A 19,250-nucleotide genomic window follows, 5' to 3' on the forward strand; every position below is an offset into this window, starting at 1 on the left:
ATTGACAGGCCTTGCCGCGATAGCCGGCATATTAAATTCTCGTTTTCTATACGAGCACCGGATGACAGTGACACGGAGCTTCATCAATAAAACATGGTCCATTATTAGAGATATTTAATTGCCTCGCGTTATCATTTCACTCATTTAAATTATTTAAATTTGGCGAGATATCACAAGGGAATAGATTTGCATCGGCGGATGTATCCGGTGACTTGTGAACTCCATGAATTATTCTCAAAACAAAATGACTTATTTTAATGGTGAAAAAAACAAAATGAGTGGTAATAAAAAATAAAAAGTGCAGACAATTTGTAGTTTTAGTTTTGACACATGAAGTCGATGCACGACTTGTCTTTGCGGGCCACATAAAATGATGTGGTGGGCCGTATCTAACCCCCGGGCCTTGGGTTTGACACCTACGTGTTAGATTATGATGTCATAATGTCCTGTATTGGATACTTATCAATTAAATATTGTCATTTATGTGGTGAGTCAAGGCGCCACTGCATTAGTGTACATGACAAGGAAGCTATTGACTTCTTCTACTATTTTATGGAAACTGACCGGCCAGTGTCTCCCGCATCGAGCTGTTGGGAAATGTGTGGTTTCATCCAGTTGCATCCCACTTTAGCTCAGAGTGAATAAATCACATTTGTGGATTTATTTTGGGATAATTGTGCCATGACTTCATGAGAGAATTTTTCTCTCTGCAATAATTTTTTTTTCATATAATACATTTTAATAAATTCTATCTATATATATATATATATATATATATATATATAGATTTTTTATAATATAATAATTTTAATAAATAATATAATAGATATATCAGTATATCAGAATTTTAATATATATAGTGCTTAACCCGAATAAAGGCAAATCATATTTACACTTGATTTGAAGGATGCAAACAATCCGCTAACATTTCGTCTCCAGTCATGAGCTCATCTCCGCCTAATGCGAGGCCATCAGATTGCACTTCCTGTGCACTTGTCCCCTCGCCTTCCTGTGTGAAGTCATTGCTGAGCGTAACCGTATTAATTCAGCTTGAGCATCTGCTCGGACTGACTCAAGCATCCTCTCATTGATCTCCCCTGCAAGGTGCCTTCCTGCTCTCAATTTCTCTCCTCCTCTGCACTAAGTTCCCCCTCTTCGGTGCAGACAGGGGGTCATTGTGAGAGCCACCCACTGGGGAAATGAGACGCTTAAACTAACGCAATCAGCTCCATCTCGGGATGGAAGTCAACAGAAAGCAGGAATTGGGGCTAGGAGGGCTGAAGTCATCCCCCCCAGAGGCCCGTGGCCAAGGTCACCTCAGGCCAAGAGACTGCTGGTAAACTGATATGACCTCCACATTTAGAGGGAGGGGACAAGTGGTGATGTCACTGTTCTGCCGAGATCTGCAAGTAGAATATCTGACACACTTACCAACAAATAGCCTAAAATCATTATGAATTAATTCATGGGACAATGTATTGTTAATTGAATTTTTTTGCCACATTCACGACAATTGGAACATTTCCTTGGTTGCCATGACGACCTGATTGCGCGTATGACGTCCCCTGAGCTCTTAACCCGCAGCATCCTCAATGTGCAACCTTTAGAATACGTCTAATGTACATCTATGGCCGCAGGGGTTGGAGCACAGATGTCTCCAAAATGACGTCTTCATTGTTGCCGTTTCGGCCTTGGGGGAGGAGGAGGTCATTTTTAGCATTGATGGATGTGAGCAATTACAGTAAAGATCCATTGTGATGGTTCTTCTAGCCAGCATTGGTGTGAAAGTTCATGTGGAAGTATCAATGATTTGAAATGTATCGACAACGTTATGGGAAAATGAATGTGATCGATGTGAGAGGAAGTCAATCAAAAACACAGTTAGAGTCCACTTTGTTCCCCTTTGCTTTTGTCTTTTGCTCTTTGGCCTCAGCGTGTCCATATGTCCAACAGCCAGGCTGCGGGGCCACCCCCAACCCTGGGAGAGTTAAACTGGGAACCCCCCTTCAAAAAAAAAAAAAGAAAACAAAAGCCCCTACACAGCGGGGTTGACACCCCCCCCTGCCCTTTTGTTACCGCAACACAGATTTATCTGGGACTGTGAATTCCCGGGCCATTCACTGCGGCTCTACTTAACGAGCTTGTGCGAAAACAGTTAAATATAAATGCGGACATATTTTGTGCTGCTGGAGCCTTTAAATCAATGCCGGTTAGCACCAATGGGGGATTGGCGTTTATTTGCCGTGTAAATTTGACAAATGAAAGAAAATGTTGATGGAAACGTGAGCTTGTCTATTTGTTTGTATTTTCGACACTCTTGACGTCTGGAAGCTTCGTCATGTGTCGTCGCTCTTCAGAAGATGAAAAGCTCGCGTGAGGTTACGATGACATTTGGCACCGTCATGAAGACTTTGTTGCACCTCTAATTTATGAGAAAATAAGGTCAAAATGTGTTGTCAGTCACTAACTAAGAGATTTTGCAAGTGAGCAAAAGTATTGGAACGGACATTAATAAGGTTCTAGAACACAGGTGTCGAACGCAAGGCCCGGGGGCCAGATACGGCCCGCCACATCATTGTATGTGGCCGGCGAAGACAAATCAAATTCGTGTCTCATTACTAGAATTGCAAATTGTCTTCACTTTTAATAATATATATATTTTTTAATATTTGACCAGCAGTTATTTGTCAGTTTGTTTTGTCATAATGGCGAAAAAAAAATGTGTTCGACACTACCGTTCTATAAGAACCTGAGTAGCGCTGATAAAATAAAATGGTGCCCCTCCCTGTCTTCTCTCCAGACTGCTATTTTAGTTTTACGCAACGTTCCGCATTTGACTATTATTGTTGACTTCCTGATGCTTATAGCACTTTTGGGTTCAGCCTGCTGGAAGTGATCAAGCGTCCCCTAGTGTGGGAACTTCTAGTGAATCTTGGGCCTTTCCCAAAATTTGACATTCAGCTTGTCATTTGTGGTTGGCGGCATGCAGGCTGTGTGTGTGTGTGTGTGTGTAGAAAAAACACTTTGGTTATGAAGCCTCGGTTGGTTCACATCGGCATAAATCGGCATCGGCGCAGCTGCAGTGTGCTGCGGGTGACGGCCCATCAGAGAGCAAAGTGGGACGAAGAGAAAATAAATCTTGGCTCTTTCTCAAACGACAGTAAAGGGATTTACGAAATAATAAATAGAAAGGAAACACTGTCGAGGTTTTGGAGGTTTGGCTACGCTGCTATCAAGGCTGCACCGGTTCTTTTTTTTTTTTGGGCTGTTCTCCTCACTTTTTGGCTTTAACGGGGGGTCCACCGGGGGAGGGGTTAAGAGGTCTCTCTTTCTCCTCCCATCTGACCAACGGTCCATTGAAGAGCATTAGTACAATGTGTTGCCGTGGGTGGGGGGTCCGATTTAGGGTCCACTCCCGCTTCCTCTTTGCTTTGGCCGCCTCATTGCTCCTCTTGCCTTCCACTTTTTGGATTTATTTTTCCCTCCACTCAGCTGCATTTTGGAGTGGGTGGAATCAAGCCGGAGGTGCTTAGCCACGCCCACCTCGGGTTTAGAGAGACCTGCTGTGGCTCCGGCACACAGCACTCACGTCGTTTCCCACAAGGTGCTTTCAGACCTTCTTGTGGATTCCTGTGATTTTTTTTTTCGGTGGAGATTTTTGAACAGCTCTCGGAATGAAGCTTCAGCAGCAAGCTGGGATGCGCTTGGGTCGGCCAATGTGAGGCAGGTGTGTGCGTCCGTAGAAGAAGATGAGTTTGATGCTGTGTCGATTGGAACCAAAGAACCTTACGATGAAACTGGTAGGCTGAACGCTCAACATTTTAAGTGACATTGAATTTGTTAGTGGTGACATTTTTTCAGTCAGGATTATCTTTTTGGAGAATTGTTAGTTCTTTTTAAAGTCAGTGGAACTTCTGGTTTCACCAGTTTGAAACCTTCCGACGTGCAGGCATGCTTTGAATTTGTGTCAGTCGCCCTGCCGTTAAAAAAAAAAAAAAAAAAAAGACCAGGCTGCACTTTGATCTTTGTATAGTTTCCTTTGTTTGTCCTTTATGCGGCATGGATGTTAAATATTGAGCAGGATCTGGGACGTGGTGATAAAAAGAGGGCAGGGCAGGTGTAAAGCGCTCATGCAGCGCGGGTAGATGAGAAGGCCAAGCCGCCGCTGCGTGTGACCGAAATTGAATGGCGGACGCCGCATCGGATGGAGTTAACGTTTCTTTTCGCCCCGCTTCTGTGTGTAACTCAGACGTGGTTCTTATCTAGATCTGCCTGTGAGACCACAGAGGAAGAGGAGATGGAAGTGGAGCAGGTTATTACCAGAGTCTAAAGATCACTTGATAAGAGGTCTGCTTTAATTGGACACCACTAACCTGAGGGGAGGGGGCGAGGGATTGCTGGCCCATGGGGTCAGTCAGTGTGTGTGTGTGTGTGAGATTACTAGCTCACACACTTGAACCTGTGAGCATCTCCAAAAATTAAAGTGACCTTTTTTTTTTTCTTATGAAGTGCAGTCAGTGTCCAACATCCTTTGTCCTTCAATACTGAGCTATTGATTATCGACTTTCGTGGTGCTTATGCGCCTCTGCGACCAATCCAGACAGATGGACGGATAAATGACCCCCCCCCCCCCCCCCCCCCTTGGTGTGTCCGGTGACTCATTTTGAAGGAAGTCAAAGGGAAAGAAATACCTGTGATTGTAGGGACTTAATGATCATCTCGCGTAGAGGTGTCAGAATTAATTGATGAATCGATCATTTTCTGATTGATGTTGAATTAAGCAATGATAAGACATTTGTCTGCTTTTAATTTGAAAAACAATGTATACGTCAATCCCTCCCTTGTGATATTATTTAATTGTCTGTGATCGCCAAATAAACAACAATCATTGATTTTAATGGTTAATAAACGGCAATGGTGGGGAAAATTGTTTTGTGGCCGATTCATCAATGGAATAATCTATTTATAAAAAAAATGAAAAATATAGCTGTGTAAAAACATAAACATTCTATGGATGGAATCTGAAAAAGGATGTCACGTTCATTCATGAATTTCTAAACTGAGAGAGCGACGCTATCAAGACGCAAGCGTGTCTATTTCCAGAGCGGCCTCTTTCCATACCGCGGCAGTTATTTTCAACTTGGTCTCGCTCTCTCAGCTTTCTGATAGATACTTCCCATATTCTAAATTGCAATGCCAAGTCGTTACCATGCGCCCACGATGACCGCCATGTCTCACAAAACCGCACAGCTTTCATGCGCCAAACTTGGAGCAAGTAGCGACATGACGCTCGGAGCTCTCTGTGGTCCGAAGCCACTTCACAAGGATGTAAAAAAAAAAAAAACAGAAGCAGAGAAAGTCATGCAAGAAGGCGGCTGCAGATCGTGTTCAATGTTGGAGGTTGTAAACTTGAAGAGTGTTTGATGTTAGCAGCTCAGTGTGAAGCTCATGTGTTTATTTGGCAGCGAGAGGGTGTTGAGTTTGATCCCCTAGGTCAACTTTTACACGGCTTACACAGGTGTGTCGTGTTTGCTCTTCTAAGTTCAATATTAGACCGCTTGGCTTTGACTGCCGTCCATTTTGTTTTGCACTTAAATGCCCAAAGTTAGAAACAGTTCGTAATTTATTCCGGAAAACAAGATGAGACAACGATACGCTTTGAGGGTGCTAAATATACTTTTTACACTTGACCTTCATGAGGAAGCACTCTCGGGGTTTCGCCTCGACCTGTCTTCGTCCTGGTGACACATGGCAGAGTCCGGTGGCCTCAAGGTACCAGCCAGGACCTTCAGTCGCTTCTCCTGCCACAACTACAAAGTGGTAAGGAAGCCACGGCATCTCCAATGTTTTTAGCATTTCCAGAATGATCGTCCGTCTGTTTCAAAATTTCCCGGCTGACGCAGAAAAGCCTCACCGTGCTTCCTTCTCATGTTAGAAGATGTGTGTTAAGAACTTTGTTAATCCAGTGGACCTTGAAATTAGCAAGACTATTAGCCACAAAACGTATCAACATAATGGTTTTCCGGTAGATCTTGGTTGTTAACACACGTGAGAAAAGCACCGAGGTGGTGTTTTGTGCTCTCTGTATTGGAAACGTTACAATAATGAAGTGATTTTGCAAAATAACAGAGTACTAGGCGTGTGCTCCGATCAGTTGTGACTCAAGTCAAGGGCAATCTTTGGTTTTGCTGGCACGTGCCAAGCCGACCCGCAGTGCAAAGCCTCGAAGCGTGCGTCATGAGTCTCCCGCCGCCTGGTGACTCAGCAAATAGCGTTAGCAGGGGCGCTTGCATGCGAGGCGGATTTCTGTATGTGTCTGTATGAATGAATCCTCAGTACTAGAAGTCTAAGCAGGCATTGATTACTATTCGTCCTCTCGATTTGTTTTTTTTTCAAATTAGCATACGTGAAGACTTTTCCACGAGCTTTGTTCATAATTAGGGAAAAGCACATGACAGTTGCCACAAAGTCCTGACGTATCAGGTTGCTGCTGGCTTGAATCGTGGGAATGTACCGGGCAGTACTTTCCAAAATTAGGGAGAGGTTTACGATTTCTGTGAGAATGTTGAGATCCGCCCTCTACAATTTAAAGTACCTGGTTATTCATTTAAGAGTTTTAGACATATTTGTGTCATTCCCAGTAAGTATGAATGTCTTATTTTAGCATTTGGAGCTGATGTTTTGAATATTTAACCTCTGATAGTGAGTCATTTTTTAACTCCTTCGCTCCCATTGACGATATAGCCGATGATCAATTTTAACTGGACTTGCATTGAATGAGTGAATGACTCGAGTCTGCAGCCCTCAGACCCTTACTTCAACCATGAACCTAAAAAGTGACTTCATGCTTCCGCTATGTTGATCTGTCATCTTCTCGAGACATCTCTCTCCACGTCTAACCTCAAAGGCATCTCTGGTCTCGCAAAGAAAGCAATACTTTAAGAATGGCTTCAAAGTCGAATGTTGTGATTTTTTTTTTTTTTTTTTTTGAACCCCTCGGCCAGACCGTACTTTTGCCGGCCCCCCTGGGCTATGTGACCCTCCTGTGTTTTCTCGCTCGGTCCCTGACAGCTACCCATTTCACCTCGCTTTTAATTCCAACTCAAGCCCTTTATTTAGCGGCCTGAACTTACTTCAAAGGACACACAATGGCCGCTGAACACTGGACTTCCTTTGCACCACTGTGAATCGAAAGCAGTGATCTTAATCCTGCAGTGAAGGATTTATCTTCCCTTCCATGCCACTCAAGTCTTTCTCACGAGCCGTTACGCTTGAATTGTGCGTGTAACGTGCCGTGCGACCAGATGAGAGCGTGCGCTTGCAACATGTGAGCCGCTTTGAAGTGCGCACCTGTTGAACGCCATCGCCGATTCTTCTGATGAGTAACACCATGGCAAAGGCAGGCTGTGTTTGGAGTGTAAACACCGCAAAGTGAGGTTCACAATCGTGTCATGCGCATCGCTGTGCTTGTTCTCTGGCCACACGATCCTTCAGTTGCTGCACAATCGTTCGGCTTTCCCGACTCGGGTTACGGACGGGAGAAAAGAATCACTCAATGCTAGGTTGGTGAGTTCATTGAGGTCATAGTAGGAGTGTTTCATAGAAGGGTAAACCTGGACTGTATAATCTGCTCAGTTATTTTGAAGTAGGGATGCTCGATACCACTTTTTGTCCACGCCGATACCAAACACCGATACCTATAGTACTTTTGATATATAAAATGACATTGAAGACAATGTCAAGAAATTGTGGACCGATGCCTTTCTTTCTGATTTAGATAATGTCGAACTGACGCAGTATAGCGCCAACTACTGCCGGGGAAGACTTAATCGGTGTCAATTTGTATTTTTTTTGGGAGGGACCAAACACCGATCGATACCTGTAGTACATTTGATGTATAAAATTGAACTGAAAACAATGTAAAGAAATTGCGGACCGAGGGTTTTCTTTCTGACCTACATGATGTCAAATTGACGGGGTATAGCGCCAACTACTGCTGGGGAGGACTTACTCGATTTCAATTTTTTTTAAGGGGGGCTTAAGTGGTGTAATTTTCAGTACTTTTCCCCAAAGTTGTGGGAAAAAAGGACAACTATCATCCATTGATGGAAAAATAACAATAGCAAAAGTGTCGGCTAATTATGAAGGACGCTATTCATATTATTCAGATGCTTGCTCTGCTCCCTCCGTCCCTCCCTCCCTCCCTCCCCCATGGCGGTGAAGAGTCCCTTTTTGTCCCCAGAGGGTGATGTCAGCGTGGCCCATTGAAAGCAGCCGCCCGTGTGCTCCAAGATGAATGCCCCGGCACTAAGCACAATGGCCCCAATTTGAATAGCACGCAGATAGATGCCAGATCGGGCTGCAAACAAAAGAGACAAGGCTACTCTCCGCTCAATTCAACCGTCCTGTTATTTTATTAGCGTCATAAAACTGTTTCTACCCGGTTGAAGTTTTCAAGTGTTGATGGAATTTGAAAGACACGCAGGACGCGAGGGTGTCGCGGGATCTCGGCATGGCTTCTTTTTGTTTGTTTTGAGAAAAGCTGTGGCTTGTGTGTCCGCCGCCAGATCTACACCGACTGGGCCAACCACTACCTCGCCAAGTCGGGACACAAGCGCCTGATCAAGGACCTTCAGACGGATGTTGCGGATGGCGTGCTGCTGGCTGAGATCATCCAGGTCGTCGGTAAGAGAGACAACTTTTGAATTGTTGAAAGGGGATCGGATTCACTTTCACACCGCATTGTTGTCATTTGGAAATCACGATGACATGTGACTCTAAGTTCGGAGATGATGTGTAAAGGCTAAGTTGAGAGAATAAAAGTTGCTTACTAAGAATTAATAAAATAACGTACATTGACGACAATCTATAGATTTAAAAAAAAATCCTGAAACTTCTGACTGTGAAATTGATTTTGATACTTAGAAGAAAGTTAAAAGAGGAAAAAAGCTGCATGCGGCATAACAGCTAAATGCGGCTTCACCATGTTTGCTTTGAATTCTGGGCTCCACTAATTGACCCGAGTTTGTAAACCTCAGCGCCTGACTGGGTTTATATTGATCAGTAGCAGAATTTGACGACGTATTTTACGACTGACCGGGATCCAGCGCAAAGCCGTTTTACTGAAACAAGATGTGTTGACGTGATGCTTCGCTCTCTGACTTGTTACATTCTTCTTTTGACCTTCACCCCTTCCGTGACCGCGTCAGTCCTCTCAGTTCATCCGTCGCTGTCATCTCGTCTGCCGCCAGCATCCAGTCTGAAGTCCGCCCACCGTAACTCAGCATCTCGCGGCTCGTAAACACTGACGCGGTATTTTGGATGATTTATCGGGCTCCGTTTGTCACCCAAAAGAAAGAGTGCCACTCTTTGTCGAGCATCTGCACGTGATTCTTTTTTTGAAGAGTTTTGGAAGAGTCTCGCCAGCGGAGCGGGGAATTGGGTACGCTGTTTGCGCGGCGCATTTTGATGTGGGTTGCTTCGGGGTTTCTGTTTGCTTGACGAATGCTTTTGATCTGAATCTGCATGTCATTCTTCTTTCAGCAGTCACACTGATTCTAAGAATGTTCTGTAGTATTCCCTTCCAGTTAAACGGAGGAGTTTCATAGAGGAATACATACCCCCCCAAGATCTGTTTTAAAATATGCTTTTTTTCTCCTCAATTAATGTAGTAATTATTATTAAAACGCAGTCAAATAATACTTTTTTAATTAATTTGTTTATTTATCTAATATTTATTTCTTTATTATTTTGTTTATTTGTTTATTTATTTGATCTTAAACAAGAATATGGAGATCCCATTCAAATTGTAACACTGTCAAGTCTTCATACAAATAATTAACGGCAACAGCAATATTTTGGGTCTGGTGGGTTATTGCCTGCTCCACTTGGGCATTGTAGGTGGTATGTAGGTGATTTGGGATTTGGTGGGCCCCCTCGCGGCTGCTGCGCTGTTGGCACAGTTGTCGCCGCTGAGCTGCTGAGCTGCTGGTGGCGTCTCAGCTGCTGCGGGCTGGGCCTTTAATGGACGGAAGGAATCCCTGACATCACACGCCCCCGCCGAGAAAGCAGCAGTGCATCCTCGGCGGCCCCGTTCACATTTGCCCAGATAGAGTTTCAAGTCCCGGCGGGGAGGCGAGGAGGGGTCCCAGTCATCAGCTGGAGCACCTCTGCTCTCCTCATTCAGCTCCAGAGTGTCTAGAGGGACACACGGACATCTTTACGGGGGATATCAGGGAGGACGCCTTTCATTCTTTGACTTCTCTTTCTTTCCGTCCGTCCTCAGCCAACGAGAAGATTGATGACATCAATGGCTGCCCCAAGAGCCGCTCTCAGATGGTAAGTGATCTTTTGGTTTGTTTTGGCAGAGCACCTGCAGCGGCTGACAGAACCTGGGCTGGCTCGCTAAATGTTATCCTTGAAGGTTGCCGCCCCTTCAAACGTTGATTTTTGTTTTGTTCTTGCTGGAGAGAATATTCCTCCTGTTTCCTGTGTAAGTCCGAGCGGTTGTACATTTTCCGCGCGATGACATTCAAGATGCCCCGAGTCAGATTCCAACATTTTTGCACTTTCGGGTCCTCGGCGGGGAAATGAGACGGCCTGCCGACGGCCGCACGTGATGCCTCGTAAATTGGGCCAGTGTGCCAGCTGAGGGGGCTATTTTTGGCCACCAGCCAGACTACTGAAGCCTCGCAAAGCACCAGAGAGGAACCAACACACACACACCTCCATCGTTGAGAACTGAAAAGGGGGCAAGAGCACAGCTGATCCCGATGCCCTCTTTGTCATTGAAATGCACACATATACGTGACCCCGTCCGCCGTCTATAGTTATCCCGTTTCTCATCGCTCAAATTCTCTTTCTTTTCTATTTATGGATGTCACGGTCCAATTCCAGTCCTTTGTGTCGTTGCAATTAATATCATCATTAGGAGCAACCTCTTAACGTGGCATTCTTGTGTTATCACAGAAGCCATTGTTAATTACTAAATTACTATTATTTCATATTATTATTTTGTTCTCTTAGTCACTTTGGATAATGATTCAACCTGCTGTTTATTGTGGAAAAAAATAGATTTAAAAAAAAGAAAAAATAGTCTTGATTTTCTGAACCTCCTGAACTTGAGTTTATTTTATTTTTTTAAATATTAAAATACTCTTTGAGTTCCAAATGTGTATAGATGTCAGGTTAAGAGTTTGTTCGTATGTTTTGATTGTGGGATGTTTGCAGTAAACGGCTCATATGATAATGCGAATGAAGCAAGTTTATAGTATGCAAATGTTTGATTTGTTTTTACACACGCCAGCGCACACTCCACTCTTGCGTCCATCCGCACACACTCGACTTAAGGGTTTGGTTGGCAGTTAGAATTGTCGCTATGCAGAAGGCCACAATTGCTGATCTCGATGTCGTCGCTCTGGGGCTTGAGCTCCAAAAGCGACTGCCAATTAGCAACACTTAACTTAATCTCTCGCTCTGTCAAAATGAATAAACATTGAATTATGTTCAGTCAATTGAATTAACGTCTGATCTCATTCTTACCCTAAATCTTAAATCCCCAAAGGCAAAAATATTGGGACACTTCTAAAGTACCTCAAGATTGTCGAGCAACTCGTTTGACTTGATGAAACGCAGACAGACAGACAAAAAAAAAAAATGAAGATGAACACGTTTGACTTTGTATCAGGGTGAGCTTTCCGTGGAATGTGCGACATCTGCCAGCCTTTCAAACAGCTGCTCTGGGGTCAGAGGTCACAGACTGACGACGTGGGTTACGTTACTGTTTCCACTCAAGTTGGGGGCCCACCAGCATTGCGCTCGTTTCTCTTTTCATCATCTTGTCAAGATCATCGATGTAATAGATGAATTCACTATCATGTGACTCAAATGTATAATTCACTTTTTGCAATCGATAAAAACATCATAGTGCTTTTCTCTGCCACTCGGAAAGAAAAAGATTGCATCTTTCTTTCGGTGCACGTGTTATTTACGCCGTTGGTAAACTTTGATCGTAGCAAAATTACTGACTGTGACTTATTTGTTTTATGGTTCATTGCGTGACTGCAAAGGTCAGCAATGTGTGTGCGCGCGCGCCTTAATTTATGTTGTGCTTCTTACTTGCCCGTTGGCTCTTGGCGGAGCCTGACGAACGCGTGTTCAGTGCGTAGCAGCATGACCTTGCTAGTTTTTATTTTATCACTCTATCCTTTGTGGAGTTTCTACAGCGGTTTATTGTAAACTTTATTTTCGAGTCATATTTTGTGACCTCCGGTAATAAATTGCTAAGTGTTCTTTTATGCCGACATTGATTTTGTGCGTGTGTGTGTGTCTCCTAATACAGATTGAGAACATTGACGTCTGCCTCAGTTTCCTGGCAGCCAAAGGAGTCAACACTCAGGGATTGTCTTCAGAAGGTAAAATGGACTAAAGATGATTGTTGGAAGGTCCTTTTTGTTGTGTTTGTGTGTTTTGGAATTGGACTTCAGGAAGCTGTTTTTTTTTGTTTTTTTTTTTACGTGGCACCTTTTCTGTCATGTGACCCTCAGAGATCCGCAATGGCAATCTAAAAGCCATCCTCGGCCTCTTCTTCAGCCTGTCCCGGTTCAAACAGCAGCAGCAGCAGCAGTCCCAGAGGCACAACCCCCAGCCGGCCCCCGCCCCAACATCCCAGCCGCGTACCTGGCACCCCGTTTTGAGCCAGCAGAGCAGTGCCCCGGCTCAGCTGAGCCAGTCTCCGCATGGGACTCCCACCCCCGCAGTCCAGAAAGCAGCGCAGGCCGAGATGCAGTCCAGGTGAGGCTTGAGGGTCACGTCGGTGCGGTCCAAATTTCTCTCCATGTGAGCGAATGGTCGTAAACTCACTGTCTTGATCCTCGCCATCACCATTTCATATCTCTCTTTCTGCTCTCACTTCTTGCCATTTATAAATGTGGACCTGACCTGTCTTCCTCTTTGCCATATCTCTTTTCTTCTCCTCTAGGATTGGCTCTCAGAGTAAACTACTCAAGTTTTCCCTTGGTCAGAAAAAGACCTCTAGGTTAGCCTCCACTGCACTTTGTTTGCCCCCAGTGTGATGTTTTTCTTCTTTCCTTGTCTGTGGCGAAGGGCAGTCGCTACCACGAGCAGCATCCAAAACGCATGCGTGCTAGCGTTAAGCTAAGTGAGACCTCGGGGCTACATTTTCGGACTCCTCCGTCTGTCTAGCGGCATGCCTCATTTGGCGAGCTTGCTAAATGGGCTGTGGAAGACCTTTAGATAACCCTTCAATAATTGTGCGTCTGCGTGTGTGTGCGCTTGTGGTGGTTGGGGGAGGTCACAAGCCACCCTCCCGCCTCCCATATATTATATATTATATTAATAATTAACAGACTGTGTTGACAATGTGCATCCGTGGGGTGCGTCATTCCAAAACAAATTCAGATTTTTGCATTTACCAAAGAAAAACAATGCACGTTTGGCCATATTATGGAATAGTTTTATTTTTGTTTTTGCATGCTGCCCAATCCTCATTCAGTTTGCATCGCACCTGCACCCGGATAAAAACAGATCCCTCAACCCATGCAATTGCTCCCTCTTGTGGTGTATATGTGGACTACAATACTAAGATCAACCCGTTTGTTTACATTGTTCTCTGTCTTCTTATTTCTAGAGGCATCTCAAATATCTCAAAAGCATTTTAAGTTAATTCTCTGCTGCATGTATTTAATCAAGTTAAATTTGACATTCATTCCAACATTTTTTATCAACACATCCATTTTTGAGAATGATTTGATATATGTACTTTTGAACACGAGGTATTTTGGTCATCATGGTTTTTTGCTAAAGGAAAAAAACCAATTCTCAAATAAATACATTGTATTTTTTTCATCGGCACCCAGCAAATTGCGCATCCTGCTGTAGTTCAAGCTTACTGATTTTAGATTACTCATGACATTTTTTATGAGAAAGCTTATTACTTTGCATGTACAGTCAGTCAAAGTGAAAGGCAAGTCGGAAATAAGAAATTTATTAATATGATTAAAGCGCTTATCAGCATCATCCCGACAGTCTCACAATGACGTCACCGTGATGAATTAACATTTCATTATGTCCTTGATTGCTCTCGTTTGGGGAAAATGGAAGAGTGCCCTCACTGGTTTATTATGGATGTGTCATCAACTTTAAGCTGGACACACATAGTCTCATTATTAGTGTGGTTTTGATTATAAGCAAATATAAAATGTATGTTTTTCATATGAATTAATTTCACCTCATTGTGATTTCTTTCACACTTATCGGGTCCTCGTCAGACTTCCCGGCCCCTCGGCGAGGACGTCCACTGCAGGCGGTGACATCGCTCCACGAGGCTCGGTCGGCGGCGCCGGAAACAGACGCAGCCAGGCCTTCAACGACAAGACCAAAGGCAGCTCGCAGCTCAACAGAGGTAGGCGTCTACTTTTTTATTTGAGTCACTCAAGTCGTTAGACTGAGATATGGATTTGATTAAAAGTGCAAGCGATATCTGCTATCTCATATGAGCCATAAAACATTTTGTTGTTATTGTGTGACTCCAATCTTCTCGTCTGTCGTTGGAGCAGTCTTTAAATAGATTCAATTGCCACCCGCTCGGCCAAGGCTTTATTTAGATTCTGTTAGTGTTAACAGTGTAAACGCATTACCCTGCATTAGACGGGGAAGTTCTGACTCTACACAGGACCAACATTGTACTGATGTCAAGTTTAGTCTGTCCGTGTGTTAAATTGTGGGAAGGAGTCAACCATGTAAATATATCGCAGCATGGATTGGAGTTTATGGTAAAAAATGTATTAATATGCGGGTGGCTGCATTGCTATGGAAATATGTTCATCCAAAGTTTTAATGGAGTATGAAAACATTGCAGAATAGATTGGCTCGTGTTGGAAAATGAGAGCTGCAGCTTTGATTGGCAGCACACAGGATGGTAATTATTGGTTGGGCCTCATCCCCCCCCCCACACTTTGACATGATGCCAAGCCCCTCCCCCTTCAGCATAGCACGTCGCCCCTTCTCAGCCTGAGGATGTCTGGTCATGCTTTGGCACTCTGCTGCCCATCTTCTCTCTCTGCTCTTGTTGGACATCTTGCAGCACTCATGAGGTTGGTTCACTTACGCTTGTAGAAAGTTCTTCCCAAAACCGATGTTAACTTTGGAGCGTTGACAGCTGGTTGAGTCCGTTTGACTGGTTTGTTGAAACGTTTGTGACTTGTTTGAAGTTGTCGTGAATTGTCGACACCTGCAGCTTGTATCGGGTCGCGTGACATTGGATCCGACACCAGAACCGACTCACTCACACCTTACAAGTGAAAGTGGCCCGTTTGAGTTTTTGCCACAATGACAGAAAGTGGCTGACAAAGAGCAGTTTGTGTTAGTGTACGTGCACACCGATGTGTGTTTTTGTGTGTGTCTTCATTTGTCAAGCTGGTTCGCTTGCACAATGAAATGAATGGCCCCTTGATGGGCTGTAACATCACTGTTTGAGTTTATTCATGTGGAGGAAGGCTTCAAAGTTTTTTCCGTCTTGGCACAAAGGCTGCCTGTCCCTCTCACTTTTGGGGGCACAATAAGTGAGCGGTGAGAGAAGGAATCTGGAATGATGATGAGTAAGCGAGCGAGCACCTGCAATCGCGAGCCTTGTGTTTTGTGCCTTGAAATGTGGATGGAAGTGAGATCCATCGGTTAATGCAGACGTGTCAAAGTCAAGGCTCGAGGGCCAGATACGGCCCACTACATCATTTTTGGTGGCCCGCGAAGACAAGCCCAAAATTTCAAATGGTTTTCACTTTTAAAAAAATAGAGGTATTGTTCGCATTTTTTATTACCATTCTTTTTGTTTTTTAAATAATCTGTATTTTTAGATATTTGATTCGATTTCAATATTTAATTTTTAAATATTTGAACTGTTTTTGTTCGTCTCTGTTTTGAAAACGAATTATTATATATACAATATGAGACATTCATACATTTATTTGGGTTGACAATTTTCATGGTCGTATTTTTTGTTAGACCAGTTCATCCGTTCATCGAATAATTGGATGCGCATTTATTTAGTTTATTGCAAAAAAAAATTCCAACTTTTCCCTATACTTTTTTCTATTTCAAGGCAAGATGGAAGCCAAGCTAATTTAATTTCTCACGCCTCTTCTGCACGAACGTACGTGTTTTGTGACCAGGATCGGTCCCCAAATGTTTCGTGACCAGAGCGACCACAAGACAAGCCGGGCCGCCACTGGCGTCTAAACACTGTCAGCCGATGCCAACGCTACTTATGCATTTACTGCTTGGCGTAACAATTCCGAGGTCCGCCGTTGGTCCGGCCACCAACCTTGTAACGGTTTGGAGACTATACATATACACTTTGGAGTGTTTGAAGTCGCCGGACGGTTCGCATTCGCATGCAGGCACATGTTGGCACTTAGATGAAATTACATGCTTTGAACATGGAAAGAGTGCGTGACACAAGAGGTCGGAGGAAATAGCTTGGAATCATCCATTTTTCGTTTCCCCGCAGTGTCGTGATCATATCCGGACGTCGTGGGAGGCTGGGCGAGAAGCGTTTTGCCATTTGCCCCCAAACTGTCATTTTCAAGTCTTTATTTTAATTTCTAACGACCGGGGTCTTTAAGTTGTTGTGTTGTAATTATTTCAACATGTCTTGGGGAAGTGAGATGTTTATTTTCGAGCTTTTGCCCCAAAGCTGCTCAGGTTCAGGAGGTCACTGACCTAATTAAGGGTAGGTTTCACTTTTTTTTTTTTGAGTAGGGGGCCGCTTCCGCACACTTATTTGCACTGATTTGGCAAAATGTGCAAACAACAGCTTTAATTTCGCATCATCACCGCCACAGTTGTCATTTTCTTGTGTCACGGAACCCTTATCCGGATTTTATTTTTTTTCTCCCCAAGCATGTTGACCATTGGCGTGTCTCCTTTATACTCGGCTGCTTAACTAGAGCAGTCCTTGACATCGGCTTCAGTCATGACAACAGCCGTTTGTCCCAATGTCCACAATCCGGTCCCAGGATCATCCCATTCATGGAGCGCACGGACCGAGCCTTCTGACCCACATCAAAGTTTCTCCTCCCAACCTGGCTTTCCAGTGTCTGCCTACTCCATAATCACAGCTTGTGCTCTTCTCATTTAGCCGTATCCAGTGGGATGCCACTGATTAGCAACCTGACCCACTTTCGCGATCGCTAACTGGCGGCATAGCTAATTGGACCCTAAACACTTTCTAATGGCTGCATTGTTTTTGGGCTGCTCTCACTAAATAGAGGATGGGAGGAAAGCTTCCAAGCGTGTGGCTATTTTCAATGAAGGTGAATAAAAAGAACTGGAGAATCTGATGAACAACAAATGGGTCAAATGTTTGGTGCGGTGTGCAGATGTTGACTTTATTACACAGTGTGCGTATTGATGCAAAACAATCCTCGCATTGGAAGGGTTACGAAGGATTATAGCCAACACGCCCTCCCTTGTGCTCTGCCGTTGGTGTTTGAATATTCAAATGTTGCTGCCAGGGGTAGCTAAGCTCAGCACACACAGACGACCTATGCGGCCCCGAGCACAACATACGTATTTCTCTCAGGCAACAGATTGCAGCTATTTGTTTTAACTCTGGCACTTCTGGGTAAGTTGAGTTGAAATGCTGTCCAAACTTTCTTTCGCTGATTTCAAAGCTTTTCATTCTTCCCTAAGATTTTTCAAATGGAAACAGAACGGAGAGACGCTTCATAAAAGCAGTCCATATAAGTGCAAAGCCGAGCGAGGACAGCGACTTGGCCTGCTTGGCCAGACTTGAAAGCACTTGAGACTGCTCTTCGTTGTTTTTGTTTTTTTAAACACTTTTAGATGGGATCCTGTCATTGTTAGTGTAAAGGGGGCTTTAACACTTTTGGTGGCTTGCTCAAAGGAAAATAATGGGAGCACCAGCTCGGGCCACCTCCAGGCCATATAAGGCCAGTGTGAGTAGAGGGTGAAATAAAACTGCCCTTCAGCATTTGTTCTCGTCTCATCCGCACTTTTTCTTCACATGTAAATCCTCTACAGTGTTTTTATGTGTTGTTTTTTTTTCAGATTCCTCAGATGGAATGGCCTCTCAGCCGTCGCTGATAACAAATGAAAACGCGGCATTGCCTTCGGCGACCGTCGGCTCCTCCGTCAGCATCCCCGCCACCTCCGCTTCGTCGTTGCCCTCGACCGCCATTCCCCACCCCGGCAGCAACGGCAAGCCCTGGAGGAGCAAGTCCATGAGCTCCAAGCACGCCGCTCAAGCTGCCTCCTCCACCAGCGGTTCACCGTCCGCCATGCAATCAACAAAACAGGACAAGGAGACCTCCTCTAAGGCTACTTTGGGATCTGAAGCTCCTCCTAAAGTTGTCACGCAAAAGTCAATGTTAGAGAAGCTTAAGCTCTTTAACAGCAAGGGAGGATCTAAATCCTCCTCCTCGCCCAATGGAGGAAGTGACAACGCTGCGCCCGGCGGGCAGGTGGAGAAAGCTGAGATTGGCTCAAACACCGACCCCTTTGAGGAAGATGACGGCAACCTCCGCCCGGGAACCAACGGAACCTCTAACGCCACTACTGCCAGCAGCCCCAAAATTGCCTTGAGAGGAATTGCCCAGCGTACTTTCAGCAGGGCTCTGACTGCCAAAAAGAGTTCCGCCAAAGGCCCCGAAAAAGACAAGGAGCGGGCCAAGGAGAAGGAGAAAGGGAAGGAAGTCGGGAAACGTCTCTCCATGCAGGACAGGGCAGAATTCAGGGGAGAGGAGCTGAAGGAGGAAATAGCACCTGTTGCTGGAGACATGGACAACACAAACAAAAAGACCTCAAAAATTGCCAGCTTCATTCCCAAAGGGGGGAAAGTTGCCAAAAAGGAGAGCTCCGCCTCTGCACACAGCGGAATACCAAAGCCAGGAGGCAAAATCCCAGGAATTGGCGGGAAAGCCTCTTCAGCCGGCACGAAAGAGGAGAGACCACGAAGCGTGAGGCTCGGCGGGGTTCCGGCTACTCACCGAGGTCATCCGGAAAAGGACAGCAAAAGCTCTACCTCCAGCCTGCACGAAGGGAAGGCCGGCTCCGCCCCCTCGCCCGGAGGAAACAACACGCAGAGCACGGCCAGCAACACAGTCAGCGTGCAGCTACCTCAGACCCAACAGCACCACACCCACCCCAACATGGCCACCGTGGCACCTTTCATGTACAGGTGAGCTGTTAGAAATAGGTGGGTTGCGCCGTTG

The 19,250-nt window shown here is 44.9% G+C and overlaps 1 protein-coding gene across 5 annotated transcripts in view; it reads left to right on the forward strand.

Moving 5' to 3' along the window:
* nav2a (neuron navigator 2a) overlaps positions 1 to 19,250 on the forward strand; it is an 80,664-nt gene that overhangs the window by 36,630 nt on the left and 24,784 nt on the right. For 3 of the 5 annotated variants that reach the window (XM_088371391.1, XM_088371387.1, XM_088371390.1), the window contains 7 exons: positions 8,568 to 8,685; positions 10,286 to 10,338; positions 12,341 to 12,413; positions 12,546 to 12,792; positions 12,980 to 13,036; positions 14,289 to 14,422; positions 18,088 to 19,216. In XM_088371391.1, coding sequence (XP_088227517.1) covers positions 8,568 to 8,685; positions 10,286 to 10,338; positions 12,341 to 12,413; positions 12,546 to 12,792; positions 12,980 to 13,036; positions 14,289 to 14,422; positions 18,088 to 19,216 — 1,811 coding nt within the window. Of the gene's footprint in view, positions 1 to 8,567; positions 8,686 to 10,285; positions 10,339 to 12,340; positions 12,414 to 12,545; positions 12,793 to 12,979; positions 13,037 to 14,288; positions 14,423 to 15,022; positions 15,114 to 18,087; positions 19,217 to 19,250 lie in introns of those variants that run through there. The other 2 variants (XM_088371389.1, XM_088371392.1) reach the window with 2 other exon arrangements.

Source organism: Syngnathus floridae, chromosome 3 (assembly GCF_059516105.1).
Source record: "Syngnathus floridae isolate MCC-2025c chromosome 3, RoL_Sflo_1.0, whole genome shotgun sequence".
In the NCBI taxonomy this organism is placed as follows: domain Eukaryota; kingdom Metazoa; phylum Chordata; class Actinopteri; order Syngnathiformes; family Syngnathidae; genus Syngnathus; species Syngnathus floridae.